General features: G+C 41.7%; 1 protein-coding gene across 1 annotated transcript in view; it reads right to left on the reverse strand.

Annotated features, from left to right (window-relative positions):
- Positions 1 to 21,760, reverse strand: part of Tdrd9 (tudor domain containing 9) — a 90,428-nt gene that overhangs the window by 40,506 nt on the left and 28,162 nt on the right. The window contains exons 4-8 of the mRNA XM_020187185.2: positions 13,947 to 14,011; positions 11,800 to 11,854; positions 11,567 to 11,651; positions 10,577 to 10,634; positions 8,053 to 8,157 (exon numbers count right to left, since the gene is read on the reverse strand). Coding sequence (XP_020042774.2) covers positions 8,053 to 8,157; positions 10,577 to 10,634; positions 11,567 to 11,651; positions 11,800 to 11,854; positions 13,947 to 14,011 — 368 coding nt within the window. The remainder of the gene's footprint in view (positions 1 to 8,052; positions 8,158 to 10,576; positions 10,635 to 11,566; positions 11,652 to 11,799; positions 11,855 to 13,946; positions 14,012 to 21,760) is intronic.

Here is a 21,760-nt window from a genome sequence, read left to right on the forward strand (position 1 = left end):
TCACCCTATACCAAGATTAACTCAAAATGTATCAAGGATCTTAATATCAGACCACAAACTCTCAAGTTGACACAGGAAAGAGTAGGAAATACTCTGGAGTTAGTAGGTATAGGCAAGAACTTTCTCAATGAAACCCCAGCAGCACAGCAACTAAGAGATAGCATAGATAAATGGGACCTCATAAAGCTAAAAAGCTTCTGTTCATCAAAAGAAATGGTCTCTAAACTGAAGAGAATGCCCACAGAGTGGGAGAAAATATATGCCAGCTACACATCAAAGGACTGATAACCAGAATATATAGGGAACTTAAAAAACTAAATTCTCCCAAAACTAATGAACCAATAAAGAAATGGGCATGTGAACTAAACAGAACTTTCTCAAAAGAAGAAATTCTAATGGCCAAAATACTCATGAAAAAATGCTCACCATCTCTAGCAATAAAGGGAATGCAAATTAAAACCACACTAAGATTTCACCTCACCCCTGTTAGAATAGCCATCATCAGCAACACCACCAACAACAGGTATTGGCGAGCATGCGGGGAAAAAGAAACCCTCTTGCACTGCTGGTGGGAATGTAAACTAGTACGAGATACTTTAAAGCAACTGAGGCCAATAGGAGAAGGGGACCAGGAACTAGAGAAAAGGTTATTAGTTCAAGAAGAATTAACTTAGAAGGTAACACACATGCACAGGAAATCAATGCGAGTCAACTCCCTGTATAGCTATCCTTATCTAAACTACCAAAAACCCTCGGTCCTTCCTATTATTGCTTATACTCTCTCTTCAACAAAATTAGAGATAAGGGCAAAATAGTTTCTGCCAGGTAGCAAGGGGGTGGGGGGAAGGGAGGGGGTGGGGGGGAAGGAAGGGGGTGTGGGCAGAGGGGAGAAATGACCCAAGCATTGTATGGACATATGAATAAAAATTTAAAAAAAAAAGAAAGTGTTTGATGTGCCCACTGCAGAGGAGCTAATATAGTAGCCTTAAAACAACAGAGGTCACTATGGGAAGGTGACTGGGAAGTAGTGAAGAGGTTTGGTAGAGATGAATCAATTTGGGTTGTATACACATGTGCTTGGAAGCAATGCTAGGACTCTTTCTGTATAGCTATGCTTATCTCAACTAGCAAAAACACCATGTCTTTATTATTATTGCTTATGTCTCTTCAACAAAATTGGAGAAGAGGGCAGAACAGGTTCTGCCTGGAAGCGAGGGTGGTGAACAGGGGAGATAAGAAGGGGGGGAGCAGGAGGCAGGGGGGAGAAATGGCCCAAACAATGTAGGCACATATGAATAAATGAATAAATGTGAGAAAAAGAAAGTGCACGTGATACTTTATTCTCGATTGCATACATTGATTGTACAAAGGGATTTCATTATCATTCCATACATGTATATAATGCACTTTGATCATATTCACTGTCCATGAATCACTTTAACATAGCGTGATGAAACATGCAACACCAGCCATTAATCAGGAAAAATCTTAACTGTCTTCTACCAGACTAGGTCAATTAAAAACCTTTAGAATAAGTCACTATATACTTAATAAGTTATTCCTATTCTAAAGTTATTCTAAAATCTACCCTGAAGTTCATTTGGAAACACAAGAGACCGCGAATAGCCAAGGCAATACTCAGCAAAATGAACAAAGCTGGAGGTATCACAATACCTGACTTCAAAATATATTACAAAGCAATAGCAATAAAAACAACATGGTACTGGCACAAAAACAGACATGAAGACCAGTGGAACAGAATAGAGGACCCAGATATGAACCCACACAACTACACCCACCTCATTTTTGACAAAGGTGCCAAAAATATACAATGGAGAAAAGACAGCCTCTTCAACAAATGTTGCTGGAAAAAGTGGTTACCTGTCTGCAAGAAACTGAAACTAGATCCATGTCTATCACCCTGTACTAGTATTAACTCAAAATGGATCAAGGACCTAAATATCAGACCTGAAACTCTGAGGTTACTACATGAAGGAGCAGGAAACACTCTGGAACAAATAGGTATAGGCAAAGACTTCTTCAATAGAACCCCAGCAGCCCAGCAACTAAGAGAAAGGATGAATAAATGGGACTTCATAAAATTAAAAAGCTTCTTCACAACAAAAGAAACGGTCTCTAAACTGAAAAGACCACCCACAGAGTGGTAGAAACTATTTGCCAGCTATACATCCGACAAGGGACTGATAACCAGAATATACAGGGAACGTAAGAAACTAAACTCTCCTAAAATCAATGAACAAATTAAGAAATGGGCAACTGAACTAAACAGAACTTTTTCAAAAGAAGAAATCGATGTGGCCAAAAAACACATGAAAAAATGTTCACCATCTCTGGACATAAAGCAAATGCAAATCAAAACCACACTAAGATTCCACCTCACCCCTGTTAGAATAGCCATCATCCAAAACACCACTAACAACAAGTGCTGGCTAGGATGTGGGAAAAAGGAACCCTAATCCACTGCTGGTGGGAATGCAAGCTGGTGCAACCACTCTGGAAAAAAAAATGGAGACTTCTTAAAAAATCTAAACACAGACCTTCCATATGATCCAGCAATCCCACTCCTGGGGATATACCCAAAGGAATGCAATATAGGTTACTCCAGAGGCACCTGCACACCCATGTTTATTGCAGCACTATTCACAACAGCCAAGTTATAGAAACAACCCAGATGCTCCACTATTGATGAACAGATCAAGAAAATGTGGTACTTGTACACAATGGAATTTTACTCAGCCATGAAGAAAAATGAAATCTTATCATTTGCAGGTAAATGGATGGAACTGGAGAACATCTTTCTGAGCGAGGTCAGCCAGGCTCAGAAGACCAAAAATCATATGTTCTCCCTCATATGCAGACTTTAGATCTAGGGCAAATGCAGCAATGTTGTTGGACTTGGGTCACAAGAAAAGAAGAGAGCACATACATATAGGAATAGGTAGAAAACCCAAAACATGAAAGCGTTTGATGTCCCCACTCCAGAGGAACTATTACAGAAACCTTAAAATGACAGGTTATCACTAGCAGGGGATCAGGAACCAATGTAAAGATCAGTTAGAGTTGAATCAACATGGGTGGTAACACATGGGTACATGAGAGCAATAGTAGGAATCTTTCTGTATAGCTATCCTTAACTCAACTAGCAAAAACGCTTTGTCTTTCTTATTATGCTTATGCCTTTTCTTCAACAAAATCAGTGACAAGGGCAGAATGGGACCTGCCTGAAACTGAGGAGGGGAAGAAGGGAAGGGGGGAGGAAGGGGGGAGGAAATGACCCAAACAATGTATGCACAAGTGAATAAATGAAAAAAAAATGAAAAATTAAATAGCTATTCTAAATAAGAATATCCTAGAATAAGAGTAAGTGCTGACTTTACATAGTAATCAACATTATAAAACCCCATGAGCATTTCAGAAGAAAACAACCTTGGCTCAATATGCAATAGAAGCCAAAACATTTTAAATAACATCCATTTTCTGCAATGGTCAGTCCCTACTAGCAGTGTACAAAACATAAAACTGTGAAATTTCCATAAGAAACACAAGAAAAAACTGTGCAGGACTCAAAGCTACATAGAGAATTCTTGCATGTGACACCAAAAGCATGAACCATAACAGAAAAAAACAGATAAAACTGGGCCTCACCAAAGTTTAAAACTTCTCTAAAAAGACTATGGGGTAAGATGATGACAAAACAAACTACAGCCTGGGAGGAAAGTTGCAAACCACATATCTAACAAAAGACTCGAATCTAGGTTATAAAAACAACTCTCAAAACTCAACAGCAGGGCTGGCAGAGTATCCCAAATGGTAGAGCGCCTACCTAACAAGCTGAGGCCCTCAGTTCAAACCCTGGTAGTACAAAAAAAAAAAAACAAAAAATAAAATAAACAGTAAAAATATGCAATCCAATTTAAAACATGGGCAACAGACACAGACATTTCACTACAGAGATGCAAGTGGCAAATAAATACAGGAAAAGATGCTAGCCTCAAGAGCAGTTAAGGAAGTACAAGTTAACAATAAATGAGATTGCATAACCAAGCTGCTGGAATGGCTCAAAGAAAACCAAGAGGTGACACTCACTGTTGTTAAGGGCGTGGGGAAAGGGGAGCTCACACACTACTGGGGGTGTAAGGTGCTGAGGCTACCAGGGTAGTAGTCAGGGCAGCTCCTTAGAAACCTACACATATATTTGACCATATGATCCAGTGATTCGAGAGAAATGAAAACTTATGCAAAAATCTGTGCCTGGGAGTAGGTATACTGTAAGCTATACTGTAAGCCCATATGTAAATATCACAGTGTATCCTCCTGTGCAACTATTACATGCTAATAATGAAATTTTTAAAATCTGTACATGCAATTTATGGCTGCCTTATTCCTAAAAGCCAAGATCAAAAAAACCTCAAATGTTCTTCAACAGGTGACTGTGCAATGAACACCTTCAGTAAGACAAAGGAATTGACTCATGCCTATACGCAGAGATCACAGAGGTCAGGAGGATCACAAAATTTTGAGGCCAGCACGGGTTTAAAAAAAAAAAAAAAAAAAGCAAGACCACAACTCAATAAAGAACAGGGTGTAGCAGCACACACTGGCGATTCCAATTATGCAGGAGGCCTAAGAGGCTGTTTGAGAGAGGCCCCAGGTAAGAAGTGCGAGACCGTATGTAAAAAATAATTAAAGCAAAAAGGGATGGGGACATGACTCAAATTGTTTTTATAACCTAGATACTAGTCTTTTGTTAGATAAGTGGTTTGCAACTTTACTCCCAGTCTGTAGTTTGTTTTGTCATCAAGTCCAGCAGAGTTGCAGCAGGTGCCAGTAGTTCTTTTTTTTTTTTTTTTTTTTTTTTTTTTTGCAGTACTGGGGTTTGAACTCAGGGTTTCATGCTTCCTAAGCAGGTGTTCTGCATTTTGCCATCAAAATGCTGCATGCTATATGATTCCATTACCTAACCTCCAGCCCGGTGAAAATGACAAAACTATAGAGGTAGAAAGTGGGTGGTATAGTGGTACAGGGACAGCATGAAGCAGGCCCTTCTCAGCAGTGGAACAAGCAGTGATCACACAAACCTACACGCACAGGGGAGTGTGTAAAACTGCAACCGGATGACGCCTGCAGCCTATCAATAAAAGTCTGCACTTAAGATGTCCAGGGGGAAGCTGGAGAAGGATTCAGGGATTCTATGCACTACTTTTTCAACTTTCTGTAGGGGAAGATATAATGAGCATTTTTCTAATTACAGAAATTTTGAATACTCAAAAAGGTAGACAAAGGATAACCCTAAGTCTGATCTAAAGATAATTACTTTTAACATTATTTCTAGTCCTTTCTTCTAAGTACAGTTTTTTTGGCAGAGGGAATGAATAGGGGAAGGTGGTTGGGCACAGTGAGATAATTACAGTTTAATGTTCTTTTTCCACCTAACTTTATAACAACAACCAACTCCAGATAAGGCCTTTCACAGTGATGAGACTCTATATGACTAAGTTGGAATGACACCTTCATCGGCTATCAGTACTCTTCGCTAGAGCAAAGTACTTCAGGAGAAAGAGGGGACACAGCAAACTAGTCAAGAATGAAACCAGATTTCTGGATCTAATCTAGTCCTGCTAATAAATACACGAAGAAATGGTCAATATCCTTAGCCATAAAGGAAAAGCAAAACCAAAACAGCACTGAAATTCCAGCTCACCTCAGTCAGAATAGCAATGATAAAGGAAACAAACAACAAATGCTGGTGATGATGCAGCAGGCGGTGCAGGGGGAGACCCTTATACACTTTGGAGGAATGTAAACTAGTGCAGCCACTATGGAAATCATTATGGAGGATCCTCAAGAAACCAAAATCAAAACTACCTGGTACACCACTGTTGGGCATATATCTGAAGGAATGTAAGTCAGCATACAATAGAGACACCTGCATACTCATATTTATTACAACACTATTCACAATAACCATGCTATGTAATCAGCCTAGGTGGCCAACACTGATGAGTGGGTAAAGAACATATGGTACATATACACAGTGAAGCCATAAAGAAAAATGAGACTATGTTGTTTGCAGGAAAATGGAAGAAACTAAAATGGTCATCATGCTGACCAAGATAGGCCAAGCTCAAAAAGACAAGTATTGCATATTTTCACTCATATGCACAATCTTGATATAATAATAATGGTAATAATAAAGGGGACTATTTGGGGGGAGAACCAGCAACAGAGAAGAGGGAGAATGGAGAGGGTGAGGGGGGTAGAATATGATCAAAATACATATGCACATATATATCCGTAATACATAGGAAAACAGCATAAGGAAACTCACTAAAAATTGCTCAAAAGGAAAGGGAAAAAGGAGGGATGAATAAATAATAATACGCTGGGCGCCAGCGGCTCACGCCTGTAATCTTAGCTACTCAAGAGGCAGAGATCAGGAGGATGGTGGTTTGAAGTCAGTCTGAGCAAACAGTTCAGCATACCCAACACAAGAAAACAGTGCTGGTGAGTGACTCAAGTGGTAGAGTGCCTGTCTAGCAAGCATGAGGGCCTGAGTTCAAACCCCATTACCACAAAAAAAAAAAAAGAGAGAATAATACAGATGGGGTGAATTTGATCAAACTACAATATATACATGCATGTAAATGTAATAATGAAACCCTTTATACAATTAACTCAGGCTAAAAAATTTTTAAATCTCATTCAAACCATTCTGTAAGAGAAACATGAGCAATTACCATTTCCCTGTGTCTCAGACTAGAGTGTTAATGACATTGTGTGCTCACCTCATGGTTTTAACAAGGACTAAATGAGGAAATGAAGTGCTTAGAATACTGCCTACCAGTAGTGTCTGCCCTAAGGTAAATCCTCATAAATGCTGCTCTGTTTTTTTTATATAGTAAATTTCCCAACTGGAATTCTTGGGGTGGTCTTCCAAGAACCTTTTCTTAGAACCTTCCCCAGGAGGTTTTCTAAGAAAATACAACCACTTCTCAGTACATACCATGGACACTGTCCCCTAAAGCCTGTTCTGCCACAGAAGAAGGTGACACCTGGGACAGGAATGTTGTAGATGCACCTCCACTCTGACCAAAGCATCCCACCTCCTAAATAACCCCACACCCTCACCTCTGCCAAGTTTATGTACAGATGATGCAGCAAAGCCTGAGCCCTCTGTGGAGCCATCTGTTTAGAAAAACATCCCACAAATATCTAAAGTTGGAGGAAGTCAGAGAAAGGTTTGTCAAAATTAATTAAGTGATCCACTTGGCTTCCGTAGATTAGCCTGCCAAATCCTAGCCAAAATAACTCTATCTTAAAGCAAGCTGCCATTTAATCTAGCTATTCTATGTGCCAGACTGCAGAAAAAAAAGCCATCCTTCCAACAGTGTGACACATATTCAGAGAGACCAGCAGAATCCTGATAAGGGCAGGAACATAAACATTAAGACTTTCCCAGAGTCTGCTTTTGTCTGTCTTATCATTTGAGACTGTAGTTACTGCTGCTATTTTGACACCAGGTGGCACTGTAAGTCTATAGTTTCTGCTATATAGAGACTAGAAGCTCGGTAAGTGGGGTGGGGAACAACTTTGGTGACTTCAGGTGAATGCCACCCTACACAGTCAGCCACCATTTTGTAAGTAACCCCTTAAACTCATTTTACTAAGCAAACTGGATTTGCACAAGATGGGCTTTTGGCACCATCTCAGTTTAGAAGCGCCCTATTCTTTTTCTCCTCCTCAGGAAAATCACCCAGTAACAGTTCCAAAAAAATGTAATTTCATTGTGAAAATCAATAGTGTGAAGATGGCCATTATGCACAAAGAAGCCACTAATACACTGGAAGAGGAGAAGTGTGGAGTGAAGTGAGACTTGACAACTGGACATGCTGGTGCTTAAACTTCAAACTGATCTCAATAAAGGCAGCATCTGAGAAAGAGTGACAATGCACAGTCAAAAGTTCTCCAAAAGACCCCGCATGTGCCCTTGTCCCCATCGAGTCCTCAGTATGTTTGCCAGAAGTGCCTTACCTTTTCTCTGGTCACAACTGGTCTTAGAAGCCCAGCTCAGCCGCAGACTCTGGTAATTCGTATCTTCATCACAAACTAGAGTTCTAGTTAGACAAAAATCTATAACTGCCATTTGAAAACAAAACAAAAAAAGAATATAAACACCTTGCTAACATGTGATTTCTTATAATATTAAATCACAATGCACAGTGATAAAACAACAAGAACACAACACGAAGCTTTCGGAATTAGTGTACTCTCAAAAACATTCACTTCTATCTACGTCAGAGACACTGAAGTCTCCCTGATGAGGACTGAAAGTCTTTAGGCATACAAAACATATAACCCGTAAGACCCAATGTGTCCTAAGACGGGCTCACCTGGATGCACCCAACGGTTAGTTACCTTCTCAGGCCCGAGGCCCGCCCCTCTCATACCATTGCCTCCCATCCTGCATTAGCAACTTCCTGTCACCGTGGCCCACCCCAGTCCAACAGAGCTCCCTCCCTCTATCACAGTTTCAAAACAGAACTCCCATCTTCCCTCTCCCTCTCTTCCCACTGTTGGAATCCTGCCCCAGCCATCCCCCCACAGGGCCTAAAGCTGTCCATCTGTAACCTGTTGGCTGCCCCTCCCCTGCTCCTATACTCAACTCTCCCTGGGATCACCCAACCACAAGTCCAGGAGCCACCATGGCATGCAGCCCAGTCTCCTGCGGCACACTCTGCCCTAGGGGTCTAATGCCAGCACAGTCCTGGTGAATGACGGCTCTCCATTTACCCTGTGTCGCCTATGTAGTGTGAAGGGAAGATACACATAGGCCCTTTCCTTCCTGGCAGCTCGGCCACCTTTAGGTGTCTATTCCATCTCTCATAATCCCTTAGGTACCTCTGCAACCCCCTCACTGGCCCTACCTTCAGAATCAACCCAAAAACAGGTACTTCTATCCCCTCCACTGCTGTCCTATTTTCAACCATCCAATTCTCACCCAGGCCATAGAACCTATCTCCCAACACACTTCCTTTTCCTCTCCTTTGTCTTATTTTAGTCTATACCCAAAGTGATCCTGGTAATGGCCTTTAGGTTGTGTGATTTCTCCTCTCCACCTTACTCAGCAAAGCAGTCTTTACCATGCCCTGTAAAGTCCTGCATGACCCGGGGCCCCACTGATCCTGGATCCCTCCTTCCACCTTTTTTCCTCCCTTGCTTACCCTGGTCCAATGGCCTAGGCCCTCTTGTTGGTTTTTGACCATATCAACCCAGGATGGAACTAGAGTGTCCCCCTCTGGGAGAAGTTTCCCCAACTATTCCTGCTGTCATGTCATGCCCTCCCCAAAACTCCCTACTACACTTTTTGTTCTTCTATCAGCATCATCTAACTCACTGCCTATTTTTAATTATCCTATTGTTTATCCTTCCAATACACATCTCACCCCAGACTTCTGTCTGCTTTGTTTCCACAATTTTCCCTAGCACAGAGACAAAACACCCACTAGCTGTCCTTTCCCTTGGGTTTATCCAATTCTGTCTTTCTGGCTGCTCTTTAATCTGTTCCTATGCCTGAACTGCATTTTTGTCCAGCTCCCTTCGCATTTAATTTAGGTCTTTGTTCAAATATCACTTCCTTAAAAACGTGCTCCCCCATCACCCTACCTAATAAGTCTTTTCCTTCTATCACCATGGCCACCCCAGTCCAACAGCATTCCCACCTACATCACAGTTTCAAGACAGAACTCCCATCTTCTCTCTCCTCCACTGATGGGATCCTGCCCCAGCCATCTTTCTTCCCACAGGGACCTAAAGCCATCCATCTGCACCCTGCTAGCTGTCCTTACCTCCCGCTGTAAGCACCCAACCACAAGTCCAGGAGCCACCATGGCATGTAGCTGGGCCTCCTGCTGCCCACTCTGCACTATGTGTCTAATGCCAGCACATCCCCTGATTTATTTTCTTATGAACACTTACCTCTCCCTGAGCTGTATTTTTTACCTACTAATCATCTGTCTCTCCCACCAGAATGTAGTCATTGTGAGGGCAAGAGTGTGTCTTACTCACCATGGTGCTCCTAGACACAAGCACTGGGCTTTCAAATATGGTTAATGAGCACAGAAAACTCATCAATAAGCAACCTCGCAGTTATCAAGGACATGCATGCAGAGGACCAAATGATGGAGAGCTTGGTTCTGGAGCCTGCATGGCTTCCTTCCAAGCTACCTTCAGGGACAGAGATTCATGGATTCTATCCCAACATCTGTCTCCACCCCCATCAGAGAACTCCACCTGGGTAGCCCCAAAGCTGGGCTTCTCATCAGTCCTCTTGAAATGCCCTAGACACCCCAAAAACAGCCCTTCCCCAAGTGAACTGGCATGCTCAGAGGAAGAAGTGATAAACCAAGAGGACAGGACTCCTCATGTGAGCCTACTACTCTGAAGTCTCTCTTCCAAAACAAGGAAGAGATGACATGGTGGGAGGGACAATTCTTGAGACAAGAAGACCTATGGATACTATAGTTTATGTGGGAAGGCAAGTAGAGAAAGACCTTACCATACTTGACATCTGGAACTGTGACAGAACTCTCTGCAATGTTGGTAGACAGAATAATCTGTGGAACATCAAAGAAAAGAGGCTCACATTCCCCTTCCATTCTGGATACTATTATGCAGAGTTTAAGAAGGAACTTGCTTGAACACTGTTGCTTCTTAGTATAAATACTGAACTAAAAATTTGTTTTTCTTTTTTTTCTTTGTGAACTCAAAACCTGAAACTAGAGATTTTCCTATTTTATGCAGATCACAACTGATCCAAAAGCCCCAAAGTATGGAAAACTAATCACACACAGCACAGAAGGTGCTTAAAAGCAGCAGGCAAGACCCTGTGCAAAGAACTGCTCCTGACCCTGCTATGGAAGCTTCGGGGGTGAGGGAGACTGTGGAATTGCCAGGGGCAAAAAAGCACAGCCAGGTCAAAGCCATAACATTCAAGGTCTAGGCTTCCTCTAGAAATACCAAACATTCTCATGGAAATCAGAGTTGGACCACAAGCTCAAGGTGATCGCTGATCATCTGAGGCAGCTCAGAAGGGTCTAAAACTAAGAAATCCACCTCAAGAGGACCATGGCCTCACTGACAAACTCACCAGAGGAGTGTCAGGGACACTACAGAGTTCCAAAGTCTGGAAGATACCAAAAAATAATTAAAGGCATCAAAATCCACTAGCAATAATGTCCTGAAAGAAATTAAAAACCCTTAGCTTTGCCAGGCATGGGCAGGGGGGTACACTTAAAATCCTTGCACTGGAAAAGATGGGGCAGGAGGATCTTGAGTTCAAGGCCAACCTGGACTACATAGTGAGATCCTGTCTCAAAAAAGAGAAAAAAATCTTATCTTTGTAGCAAAGTGATTTATAAAATAAAATGCAAAATTAAGTAGCATAACTAGCTAACCTACTCAGCGACAGGTACAACGAGAAAGAGGCTACTTTCCCAAGTAGAGTCTCTGAGGAAGGTGCTTAAAACTTGTCTTCCAGCCTTCCTACCTTTCGGTACCCAGGGACTGGACTTAAAAATATATTGTTCTGTTCTTCTAAAGTCACACTGGAATGGAGCGGATAGACTTGTAACCTAAGAAAACAAATTACTAAAATAAAATACCACATCATACACATGAGATATAAAAGTAACTACTCATTGAGATAATTAAAATTATATAAAGGCATAAACAATTTAATACTCTAAAAGTAAAAATAAAGCCATTTCATTTTAAACACACCTTTTGTGAATCATGTTTGTGAGAAGTTCATGCATATAGTTTATTTCACCCAGACCTAGAAGGGGAAAAAACTAAATTTGTATTTATTGCTAACAACTAACTTATAAATTAAAATGACATCTTTTTCAAAGAAGGCCCTATCAATTCCCATTTGACTTTTTTATCCTTTTCACCTAAGTATGTCAGAATTACAAATAAAAATGCATAATGACATTAACCAGCAGTAACTCAGAAATATTAAAAAATATATACATATATCCTTCCAATATTTTCCTTGCCAAAGCAGTAACTACCAATGGCATTGGCTGTATGAGTAATTTTTCATTTCTTTTCTTCCCACAAATTTTCCAAATTTCCTAAATTTTTCCAGTGAAAAACATTTCAAAATCAGACACGGTGGTTCACACCTGGATTCCCAGCCTCTAGCTAAAAGCAGAAGACCTGCAAGTTTGAGGCCATCCCAAGTGATATACTGAGTTCAAGGTCAGTCTGGGCTACACAGAGACCCTGTCTCAAAAAAAAAAAAAAAAAACAAAACAAAGCAAAATTTTTGGACTGGGTGTAGCTCAGTAGTTGAGAGCTAAGATTTAATCATAAAGATACACGAAGTCTTTTTTATTAGGTTTAAAATGCTTATCGATATGTAACACCTGCATGTGCTTTTGCCTCATCCTGAATTATCAGTACTTGAGTCACTGTGGATTCACCTGTGTCTCCCCAAAGGCTACACTGAAGTCCCAACTCCAGCAATTCAGAATGTGACCTTATTTGGAAACAGTCATTACAGATGTAATTAGTTAGGATGAGGCTGGGCCCTCAATCAATAGGGCTGGTGTCTTCATGAGAAGAAGGGAAGAAGCACACACACAGAAAGAATGCCACCTAACAGCAGCAGAGAAGGGAGTGATAAGAGCTACAAGCCAAAGAACATCATGGACTGGTGACCACAATCAGAAGCTGGGAAAAGGCCAAGAAGGAGTCTTCCCAGAAGCTCAAAGGGGCACAGCCTTGCTGACAGCTTGATCTTGAACACCTAGCTTCCAGAACAATGAGAAAATAAATCATTATTGTTTTTAAGCCATCCAATTTGTGGCACCTTGGTATAACAGCTGTAGAAAAACAAAACTGCTCACATAAAGTATATAAACTTAATATAGATTAATAAAGTATATAAACATATATCAAACTTGAATTTATATAAGCATATAACAGAAAGACAACAAATTTAAATACAAAATATCACTTAAATATTTTACTCAGGGAATGTCTAGCAGCTGAAAAGTATTTATCTCATCTTAGGTATGACAAGGTTGATACCACATGGTTCTGCTGCACACAATAGTCACTTAGTTAAGTGCATCATCTGGTAAGAATGGAAGGGAGTAAATGCAACTCTGCCCAAACTATCAGCCAGTGATTGTTTTCTACACATGAAATGAATCCATACCCTAAGCAAAATGTGACAAAGATTTTAAACTCACATGCTGCATTCCAAAATTAAGTTTCTCTCATTGTACGCTTTTTGTTTTCCATCACGATAAGCACAAACACTCATATGCTCTATACATGATCTTTTAACAATGAAAAATATTTGAATTATTGTTTTAATTTCCATCAAACTATACTACTTGATAAAAATAATTTAAAATCATTTTGAAAAAAGTACAATTTAACTTAATCTTTTCAGATTTGTTTATCAAGCACTGAGAAAGAAACACAAAGACTATTCTGATGATTCTTGTATTACATTTCACTGTTACTAGGTAAGCTTTAACAGAGACTGATGACAATTAACCTCATTTATAACTACATAAGTGAATGCAAGCTTAACAAAAGTAAATGTGGCAAGTCTGTCTTTGAAAAGTTATACTCTTCATTGTCAATAAGAAATCTTTTTAGGGGCTGAGTATGTTGCTCAAGTGGTAGAGCACTTGATTAGTAAATGTAAGGCCCTGAGTTCAAATCCCAGTACCACCAAAAAAAAATCTTTTTAGCAATACAAAGCTTATAGTAGAAAGTCAAACTCAAAGTCTCATTCGTTTATGTTCTCAAGTATCTAAAAAAACAGACATGGAGACTACCATTTTTCATATTATGTGCTGTCCAGAGTATTATAATTCTAGGTCACAAAATTATGACATTCACACCTGGCAAAAACACCAATACGCTGCTCCGCTCCGACACAAAGTGGGCCCCCGACCAGGTCTTGTTCCTGTCAAAATGTGAGGTGCACAAACATGAATCAAGGCTGGAAGGCTTTGTGAGAACCCTGATACTACCAGCTTTGATCTAGAAAGCTCTTGCAGACCATGCTATGTGATATACTCTATGTCACATAAGCAAGCACAGAGGCAGACAAGACCCCAGCCCCCTGGCATTCAGGGGCCTAGGCCTCTTGACTTCCATTATACTCATCTATAAGACACACTATCTGCAAAAGTTTTCCTGGAAATTTAGTTATCGTAATCTATAATTCCAAGATACTAAACACATAAAACTACAAACTTATCAGAGTCCAAATTATTTGAAAGCAATTTTACAACTAAGATCTCGAATCATCCACTTGCCTCCCCACTATTACCAGTATTTTTGTAAAAAAGAATTTTCATTCCTCCACAAACCTATAAGTCCTGCCTATGTGACAGGCCTTTCTCTGTGCAGTCTGGAGCCAGCAGTTAACCGGCAGGTGAGAATCCCTGCGCTGGAGTTTATCCCCTAACTAGAGAGACAGACAGAAAGTAAGGAAATAAGGCCCCTTCAGTTTAGCAGTAAGACTATGAAAGAAACAAACAGGAGCACAGGATAAAGTGATACAAGGTATCTGTACAAAGTGTCTTTAGTGAAGGCAGGGTCCTCTCACAGAAAGGAGGTAACAGGAAGCTAAGGAGGCAGTCACAGAAAAGGCAAGGAAGAATAATCCAGGCTATGGCCTGGGAACAGTAACTGCAAAGGAGAATGGAATGTGAAAGGTAGACCAGTGATAGTTCCACAATAACTGTTCCTGGTGCTCAGCCACTGTGTTAGAGAACACAGGCCTGGTTTGTGTGTGGGGGGCGGGGCTGAACGGCATGCTGGAAATAGCCAAGAGTGGACATGTGCTGCCATGGAGCCTCACCCAGAGGGGATAGGGAAGGGAACTCCTCCCAGCAAGCAGAAAGGCATGCAGTACATCTGGTGGTCACCTTCATGTTGAAGGAGACATTGCCATTAGGTTGGTTTTGCCCTGATCAACAGGAAGAAGCTAACAGGTTGGTGAGTTGGTCAGGGACAAGGAAATAAAAAGACTGGAATACTGATGACAAAGAATCTGATGGAGAAACACTTGGATGAGCCTCCAGTAGTGATGCCAAGGAAACATCCACCACAGTAAAAGAGATTTTTAGTTAGCAGATGGACAGGAGTCTATATGGATGTCAGTCAGTCTCCTTGTCTAATCCCCCAGGGGCTATTCATTGCCAAATGGTCAAGGGGCAGGAATTACAGCTTATGCAAAGACTCAACAACGTGCACCTTCCTTGACCGAGGCTGATCTGATTACTGTAATGTTGCCACCAACATATATAGCAGGGGCCAATGCCAAGTCACAAATACGGCATCATTCCCTGGGGAGCCTGCCCAACCAGTTGATGGCAGACTGATTCCATCCTAAAGGAGACAATGATTTTATCCCAGTGGGAATAGATAATATAATATCTCATTCTAGATTCAGAGTTGATTTCCCTACACCTAAAGCTCTGCTGTGCCTCTATCAATGGACCTACAGGTGCCTCTTTTACTTGAACTGTCTCCTGCATAGCAAGCATGGCCTCCAGTCAAGGAGGTCCCTTAAAGGTCAATGGGCTAATCAAATTCACAGGTCTTATCATGTGCCCAAAGCAGCTGGCTTTGAAAAATGATGAAGCCAGGCACTGGTGGCTCTTGCCTGTAATCCTAGCTAATCAAGAGACAGAGATTAGGAGGATAGCGGTTCAAAGCCAACCTGGGCAAATAGCTGCAAGATCCTGTATCTTGAAAAAAACCCATCACAAAAAAGGGCTGGTGGAGTGGCTGAAGGCGTAGGCCCTGAGTTCAAACCCAGTACCTGCCCCCACCAAAAAAAAAAAAAAAAAAAAAAAAAGATGAAAATGCCTGCTAGGGCCAGGCACCTCCTAGCTACTTGGGAGGCAGAGATCAGGAGGATTGCAGTTTGAAGCCAAACTGGGCAAATAGTTCACAAGACCCTATCTTGAAAACACCTAACACAAAAAAAGGACTGGCGGAGTGGCTCAAGAAGCAGAGTGCCTGCTTAGCAAGTGTGAGGCCCTGAGTTCAAACCTCAGTACCACCAAAAAAAAAAAAATGCCTGGTAGGGCTGGCATATGACTTAAGTGGTAGAGCAAGCACGAGGCCCTCAAACCTTTGCCAGACAGAGAGACAAACAGACAGTGAGAGGAGGGGAGGGAAAGAGTAAGGAGGGGAGGGAGAAGGAGGGGAGTAGAAGGGAGGAGGAGGGAAGAGAGGGGAGGGAAGAAAGGGGCAAAGGCACACCTGAAATACTAAAGGAATTTCTTCAGATTAAAAGAAACTGACAGTATTTCCATTCCATATGAACAAAGAGTGGAAAAGGGGATTACAACACTGCTTTCTTCCTTCCCTTAGATGATTTAAAAAGCAAATGCATAAAATAACATATAATCTGCTATACCTATAACATACAGAAAAATACAATGTATAAGTAACATATTTGCCAATAAAAGCACAATGGAGGTGGGTTGGAGAAAAGCTGTCATGAGCTAAGAAAATAACAACAGATGGCAATGATTACAATGTGTCTGTTGGTTTATAACACCCATAGATGTAATATGCAAGGAAAAAAGGAAGAAAAGAGAATAGAATTCTATATGAGTAATGTTTTGACATATTGCTGGAATTAAACTACTATATTGCTGAAGTAACTTGAAAAGCTGAGATGTGTGTGGTAAAGCCTAGAGCAATGCCTAAAGATAAAAGTGAAAAAAATCAGTTATGGAATTAAAATGATATATTTATTGAATACAAAATAAAGCAGTAAAGAGAAAGCAAGAAACAAAAGGAAATGAGATATATGGGAAACAAAAAGTCAACATAAATTCAATCAATAAAATTAAAAGTACTAAAAATCCAATCAAAAGACAGATTATTAAGAGTAATTTAAATAATGCAAATCCACTCCGAATATGTTGTCTAAAAAGAGACATACTTTACAAAGACACAAATAGACTGAAAGTAAAAGAACGGGGGAAAAAGATCTGTCATACAAACAGCAACAATAAGAAGGTGGAATAGCTACACTGATATACAAAGTAGACCTTAAAATTAAAAGTGTTACTAGAGATAAAAAGGACATTTTATAATGACAAATGGATCAATTGATCAGAAAGATGAAACTGTCACAAACATCCATGCACATAGCAGAACACCAAAATACACAAAGCATAAACTGACAGAAATGATTAGAGAAATAGGCAATTCAATACTAATGAGGTCTTCAATACCTCACTTTCATTATCTATACAATGAGGCATAAGATAGAGGAAACACAAGACTTAAAAAATGCCATAAACCAACTAGGCCTAAGACACATGTGTAGGACAATGGTAGAAAACATATTCTTCTGAAGAATCCATGAAACATTCTCCAGAACAGACTATAATAGACCATAAAACAGACCTCAATAAACTTAAAAAGGAAGGATAGTACAGAAGTTCTTCAACCACAACAGAATGAAGTTAACTGGTAACAGGGACAATTTAGGAAAACTCATTAATACATGCTAATGATATTCTCCTAAAGAACAAGTCAAAGAAAAATTCAAAAGGAAAATAAGAAAATACTTGGAAATTTAAAAAATAAAGGCACAGCTGGCGCTGATGGGTCATGCCTGTAATCCTGTGGTAAAATGAATTGGAAAAAATCAGTCTTGACACCTCTTGCTGACAGGCAGTATCTGTGCTCACTGACATTTAACCACCAAGGCAAAAACAGAAGCTTCCAGCTGGAGGTTCAGCAAGGAAACTGCAATAGCAAAAGCAGAGAAACAGAAGTAAGACCCCCTTGCCCACCTGCCTTTCTTGCCCAGGTAGAGACAGGCTTGTACCCAAATTAGGAATATAAAAGCTGTCCTCCAATGAGCATGCATTGACCTCCTGCCTTGATGTACTCAAAACCTGCTACTGTATAAAAACTAACAGCCCTACTGTGTTTGGGGCTCAGACTTTGGGAGTAATCCTACTGAGCCATGGTGCCACCAATAAAGAGCTGCTTCCAGATCTCAGTGCACAACCCCTTTGTTCCTGCTACAATCCTAGCTACTACTCAGGAGTCAGAAATCAGGAGGATCGTGGTTCAAAGCCAGCTCAGGGAACACAAAAAAGGGCTGGTGGAGTGGATTGATGTGTAGGCCCTGAGTTCAAACTCCAGTACCACAAAAACAAATAAATAAATAAATAAAGCCACGACATACCAAAACATGTAACACACAGCTAAAACAGAACTTGGAGAAAAATTTATAGCTATAAAACCATAAAGTACCAAATTTTCACCTTAAAACACAGGAAAAAGAAGAGCAAATTAAATGTAAAGCAAGCAGAAAAAAACAAGAAAGATTTCAATGGAGATTAATGAAATAGAAAAAGAACTGAAAAAAGTCAATGAAAACAAAATCTGGTTCTTTACAAAGATCAAAACAATTGACAAACTATTAGGCAGCTTGATCAAGAAAAAAAGGGAAAAGATTCAAATTACCAGAATTAGAAATAAAAGATTATAAAGGAATCTTACTGAAAAGATTATAAAGGAATATCATGAATAACTGTGTATCATAAAAGTAGCTTAGGGGAAATGGCAAAATTCTTAGAAAGACACAAAATACTGAAATCAACCTGAGAAAATATGTAGCAAGGACTGGGAGTACCAGGAAAGAAACAAACAAGTCTGTATTCTAATAATGTAGCAGGGGGGAAGGGATGGCATTTCAGAGAGATAAAACTTAAAAGAATCTAAACATGAAGAAGATCACGCAGCACTGGAGGGGGTGAAGTAGCCAACAGAGTTGCATGCAACCATATATGAGTTACACTTTGGTTTTTGCTTCTATAACCTACTTGCAAAGATATATAAGGAAGCAACCTTTGTTATTGGGGTTCAGCCTTTGGACTCGAGTCCACTGATACGTTGCTTCCTGCTGAACTGCCTCAGTGTTTCATGTCTCTGTTCAACTTTTCCATAACATTTCTGGGGGCTTGTCTGGGATTGCAGAGATGGTGGTTTTACACCTCCCTTGTTGCCAGGATGCATCCCCCAGACCACCGGGAGAAGTGAACCTGCCAGGTGCCAACTGAAAGTCTGATCCAGAGGAGGGACTCATCCTTCTGGCAAGTCAGGGTGAGGGGCTCAGACGCACAATGGAACCAAGTGAGGCATAGGAACCAGCCAGGGGAGTGCCGCCCATCAGACTGGTAAGAACCTGGGTTCAAGTATTTGGCCTGCTCCTAAGTGGCAGAAGGGGAGCTTGATCACCTCCCAGAGTTACCTGAGTAGTTTTAAGTGAAAGCAAAACCGTGACTCCTAGGCGCTGGGTGTGGGGCGGAGACACAGATGCCTACGTGTGGACATGTGTGAAGGAGACATAGGCCTGGCTACACAGCAAGTGCGGAGTCCCAATCCACGGGTCCATGGGGAACTATGGTCTAGGGTGAGCCCTAACAGGGCCTCCAGTCCAGGGTTTATATGGACTCACTATGGCTAAGAGACACCTAAATCCCCATGAGGGAGCATCTGGAGACAGTAGAAGCAAATGAGAACTCTGTGTGGGTGCAGTTCCTGGGTGGGCAACCATGTCCAGGTCACCGATGAGGGGCACATATTGTTCTCCCTTGTGTGTCAGAGAAAAGGGCTGCTCTTTACCTTGCCTCCAAAACCCCTACCCCCCCATGTCTATCTTGATGTCTGATAACAGGAGAAAATGGGTGGAAATCAGAGTAAAAACATTCCCTTGGAGTGTAGGGTTAAGAACTTTAAAAAGGGATTTAATGGAGACCATGGAGTTAAGTTAACTCCTAACAAGCTTAAGGCTCTTTGTGAAGTGGATTGGCCTGCTTTTGGTGTAAGTTGGCCCCCAGAAGGGTCACTAGATCCAACTGTGGTTAATGACGTCTCTAGGGTAATTGTAGGAAATCCAAGGCACCCAGATCAGTTTCCCTATACTGACTGCTGGCAGGATGCTGTCCTCAGCCAGCCCACGTGGCTAAGGCCCTGTCTGGAAGAGGCCTGTAGGATTATGGTAGCTAGGGTGGCTACAACTTCCAAGTGTTGAGAAACAAAGGAAAGAAACATAGGGAAAACAAAGGAGCCTGTACTGGCCAAGGAACCCAAGGAAACACCACCACTCTATGTGCCACTTTATCCACCTCTGCCACCAGCACCCAGTTCCACACCCTCGCCTCCAACATCAGATGGGGAAGCTAGAGGGACAGTCACACCTGTAAAATCTGGCCCAGAAGCCCCCAACTCCCTTGACCTCCCCAAGTCCTATGGACTCCATGCCCACTCTGAGTCTGCCAGTTCTCCCCTATTCAATCAGGGGCATCCACCCAGTCTATGCTAGGACCCCTTCTCTCCTCAGACTCCCACTGCACTGCAGACGCCCCTGAAGGAAGCCCAAGGCCCAGTGTATTATGACCAGGATGGTCAAATACAGGGAGGAGGATGGATATTTGTCCACCGCCCCTTTACCACCACAGACCCCCTAAATCGGAAGCATATACTCCCTCCTTCATGGAAAACCCTCAGACTCTGATTGACTTAAAGCAGTCTATCATCCAGACTCCTAAACCCACCTAGACAGATTGTCAACAGCTTCTTCTGACACTAATACTGAAGAACGACACTGTGTAACATTGGCAGCTCTAAAGGGGTTATAAGATCATGCCCTTGAGGGCACTCTAAATGCCCAAACCTATGCTCACTCTCATTTCCTCAAGGAAGACCCACCCACTGGGACCCCAATGATGACTGAGATTACCAGCGACTTGAACAATATCAGGAGGCATTATTGGGAGGCAAGAAGGAAGGAGGGGAAAAGGCCATGAACATGAGCAAAACGTCAGAGGTCCTCCAAGGGCCAGATGAGAGTCCCAGACAGTTTTACGAGTGTTTGTGTGAGGCCTTCCATTTGTACACCCCATTTGACCTGGAAGCCACTGAAAATAAGCAGATGATTAATGCCACTAAGGTGAAAATTGCAAACACTAGAGGGATTTTGTGGAACAAATGCTAGCCAGCTTCTGGAGGTGGCCACAAAGGTTTTGTTAATGGAGATCAGGAGGCTAAATGGGAGGCCGACAGGAAGATGAAAAGGAAAAGTGCACCTCATTACACCAGCCCCTGTTGAACAGTCAGGCGGGTCCCAGAGAGCTAATTCAGGCAGATGCAGAGACAATCCCCGAGGATGGTGACAAATGCCCCCAGGATGTCACTGCCCTAGGGAGGAACCAGGACAAAATCAAAGTGCCTACTGTCATAGGGAAGGGCACTGGAAGAATGAATGTCCCCAATGGGCCAGCGACTCCCAAAGGGCCCCCAGACTAGAGGCAGAGACCAGATTGTCAAGGGAAAGTATAAGCCTACCCACAGGGGAGCAGCCCCTGGGAGGAAAATACTGTTGATCTAGCAGGCCTGGAAGGCTATGAGGAGGTATAGGACAGACCAGGCTCCATTCTACTAGGACCTCAGGAGCCTATGGACTGAATGAAAATAGGGGGCCATCCTGTTGATCTCATGATGGACACAGGCGCAGAACATTCAGTTGTGACCCAACCAGAGAGCCCTCTTTCCAACAGGCATAAAACTATTATCAGAGCTACAGGGGCCCAGGTCTGCTACCCCTTCTTAACATCTAGACGATGCAATCTTGGGAGTCAAGAAGGAAGGCATAAATTCCTTT

The sequence above is a fragment of the Castor canadensis genome, chromosome 3 (genome assembly GCF_047511655.1).
Source record: "Castor canadensis chromosome 3, mCasCan1.hap1v2, whole genome shotgun sequence".
In the NCBI taxonomy this organism is placed as follows: Eukaryota; Metazoa; Chordata; class Mammalia; order Rodentia; family Castoridae; genus Castor; species Castor canadensis.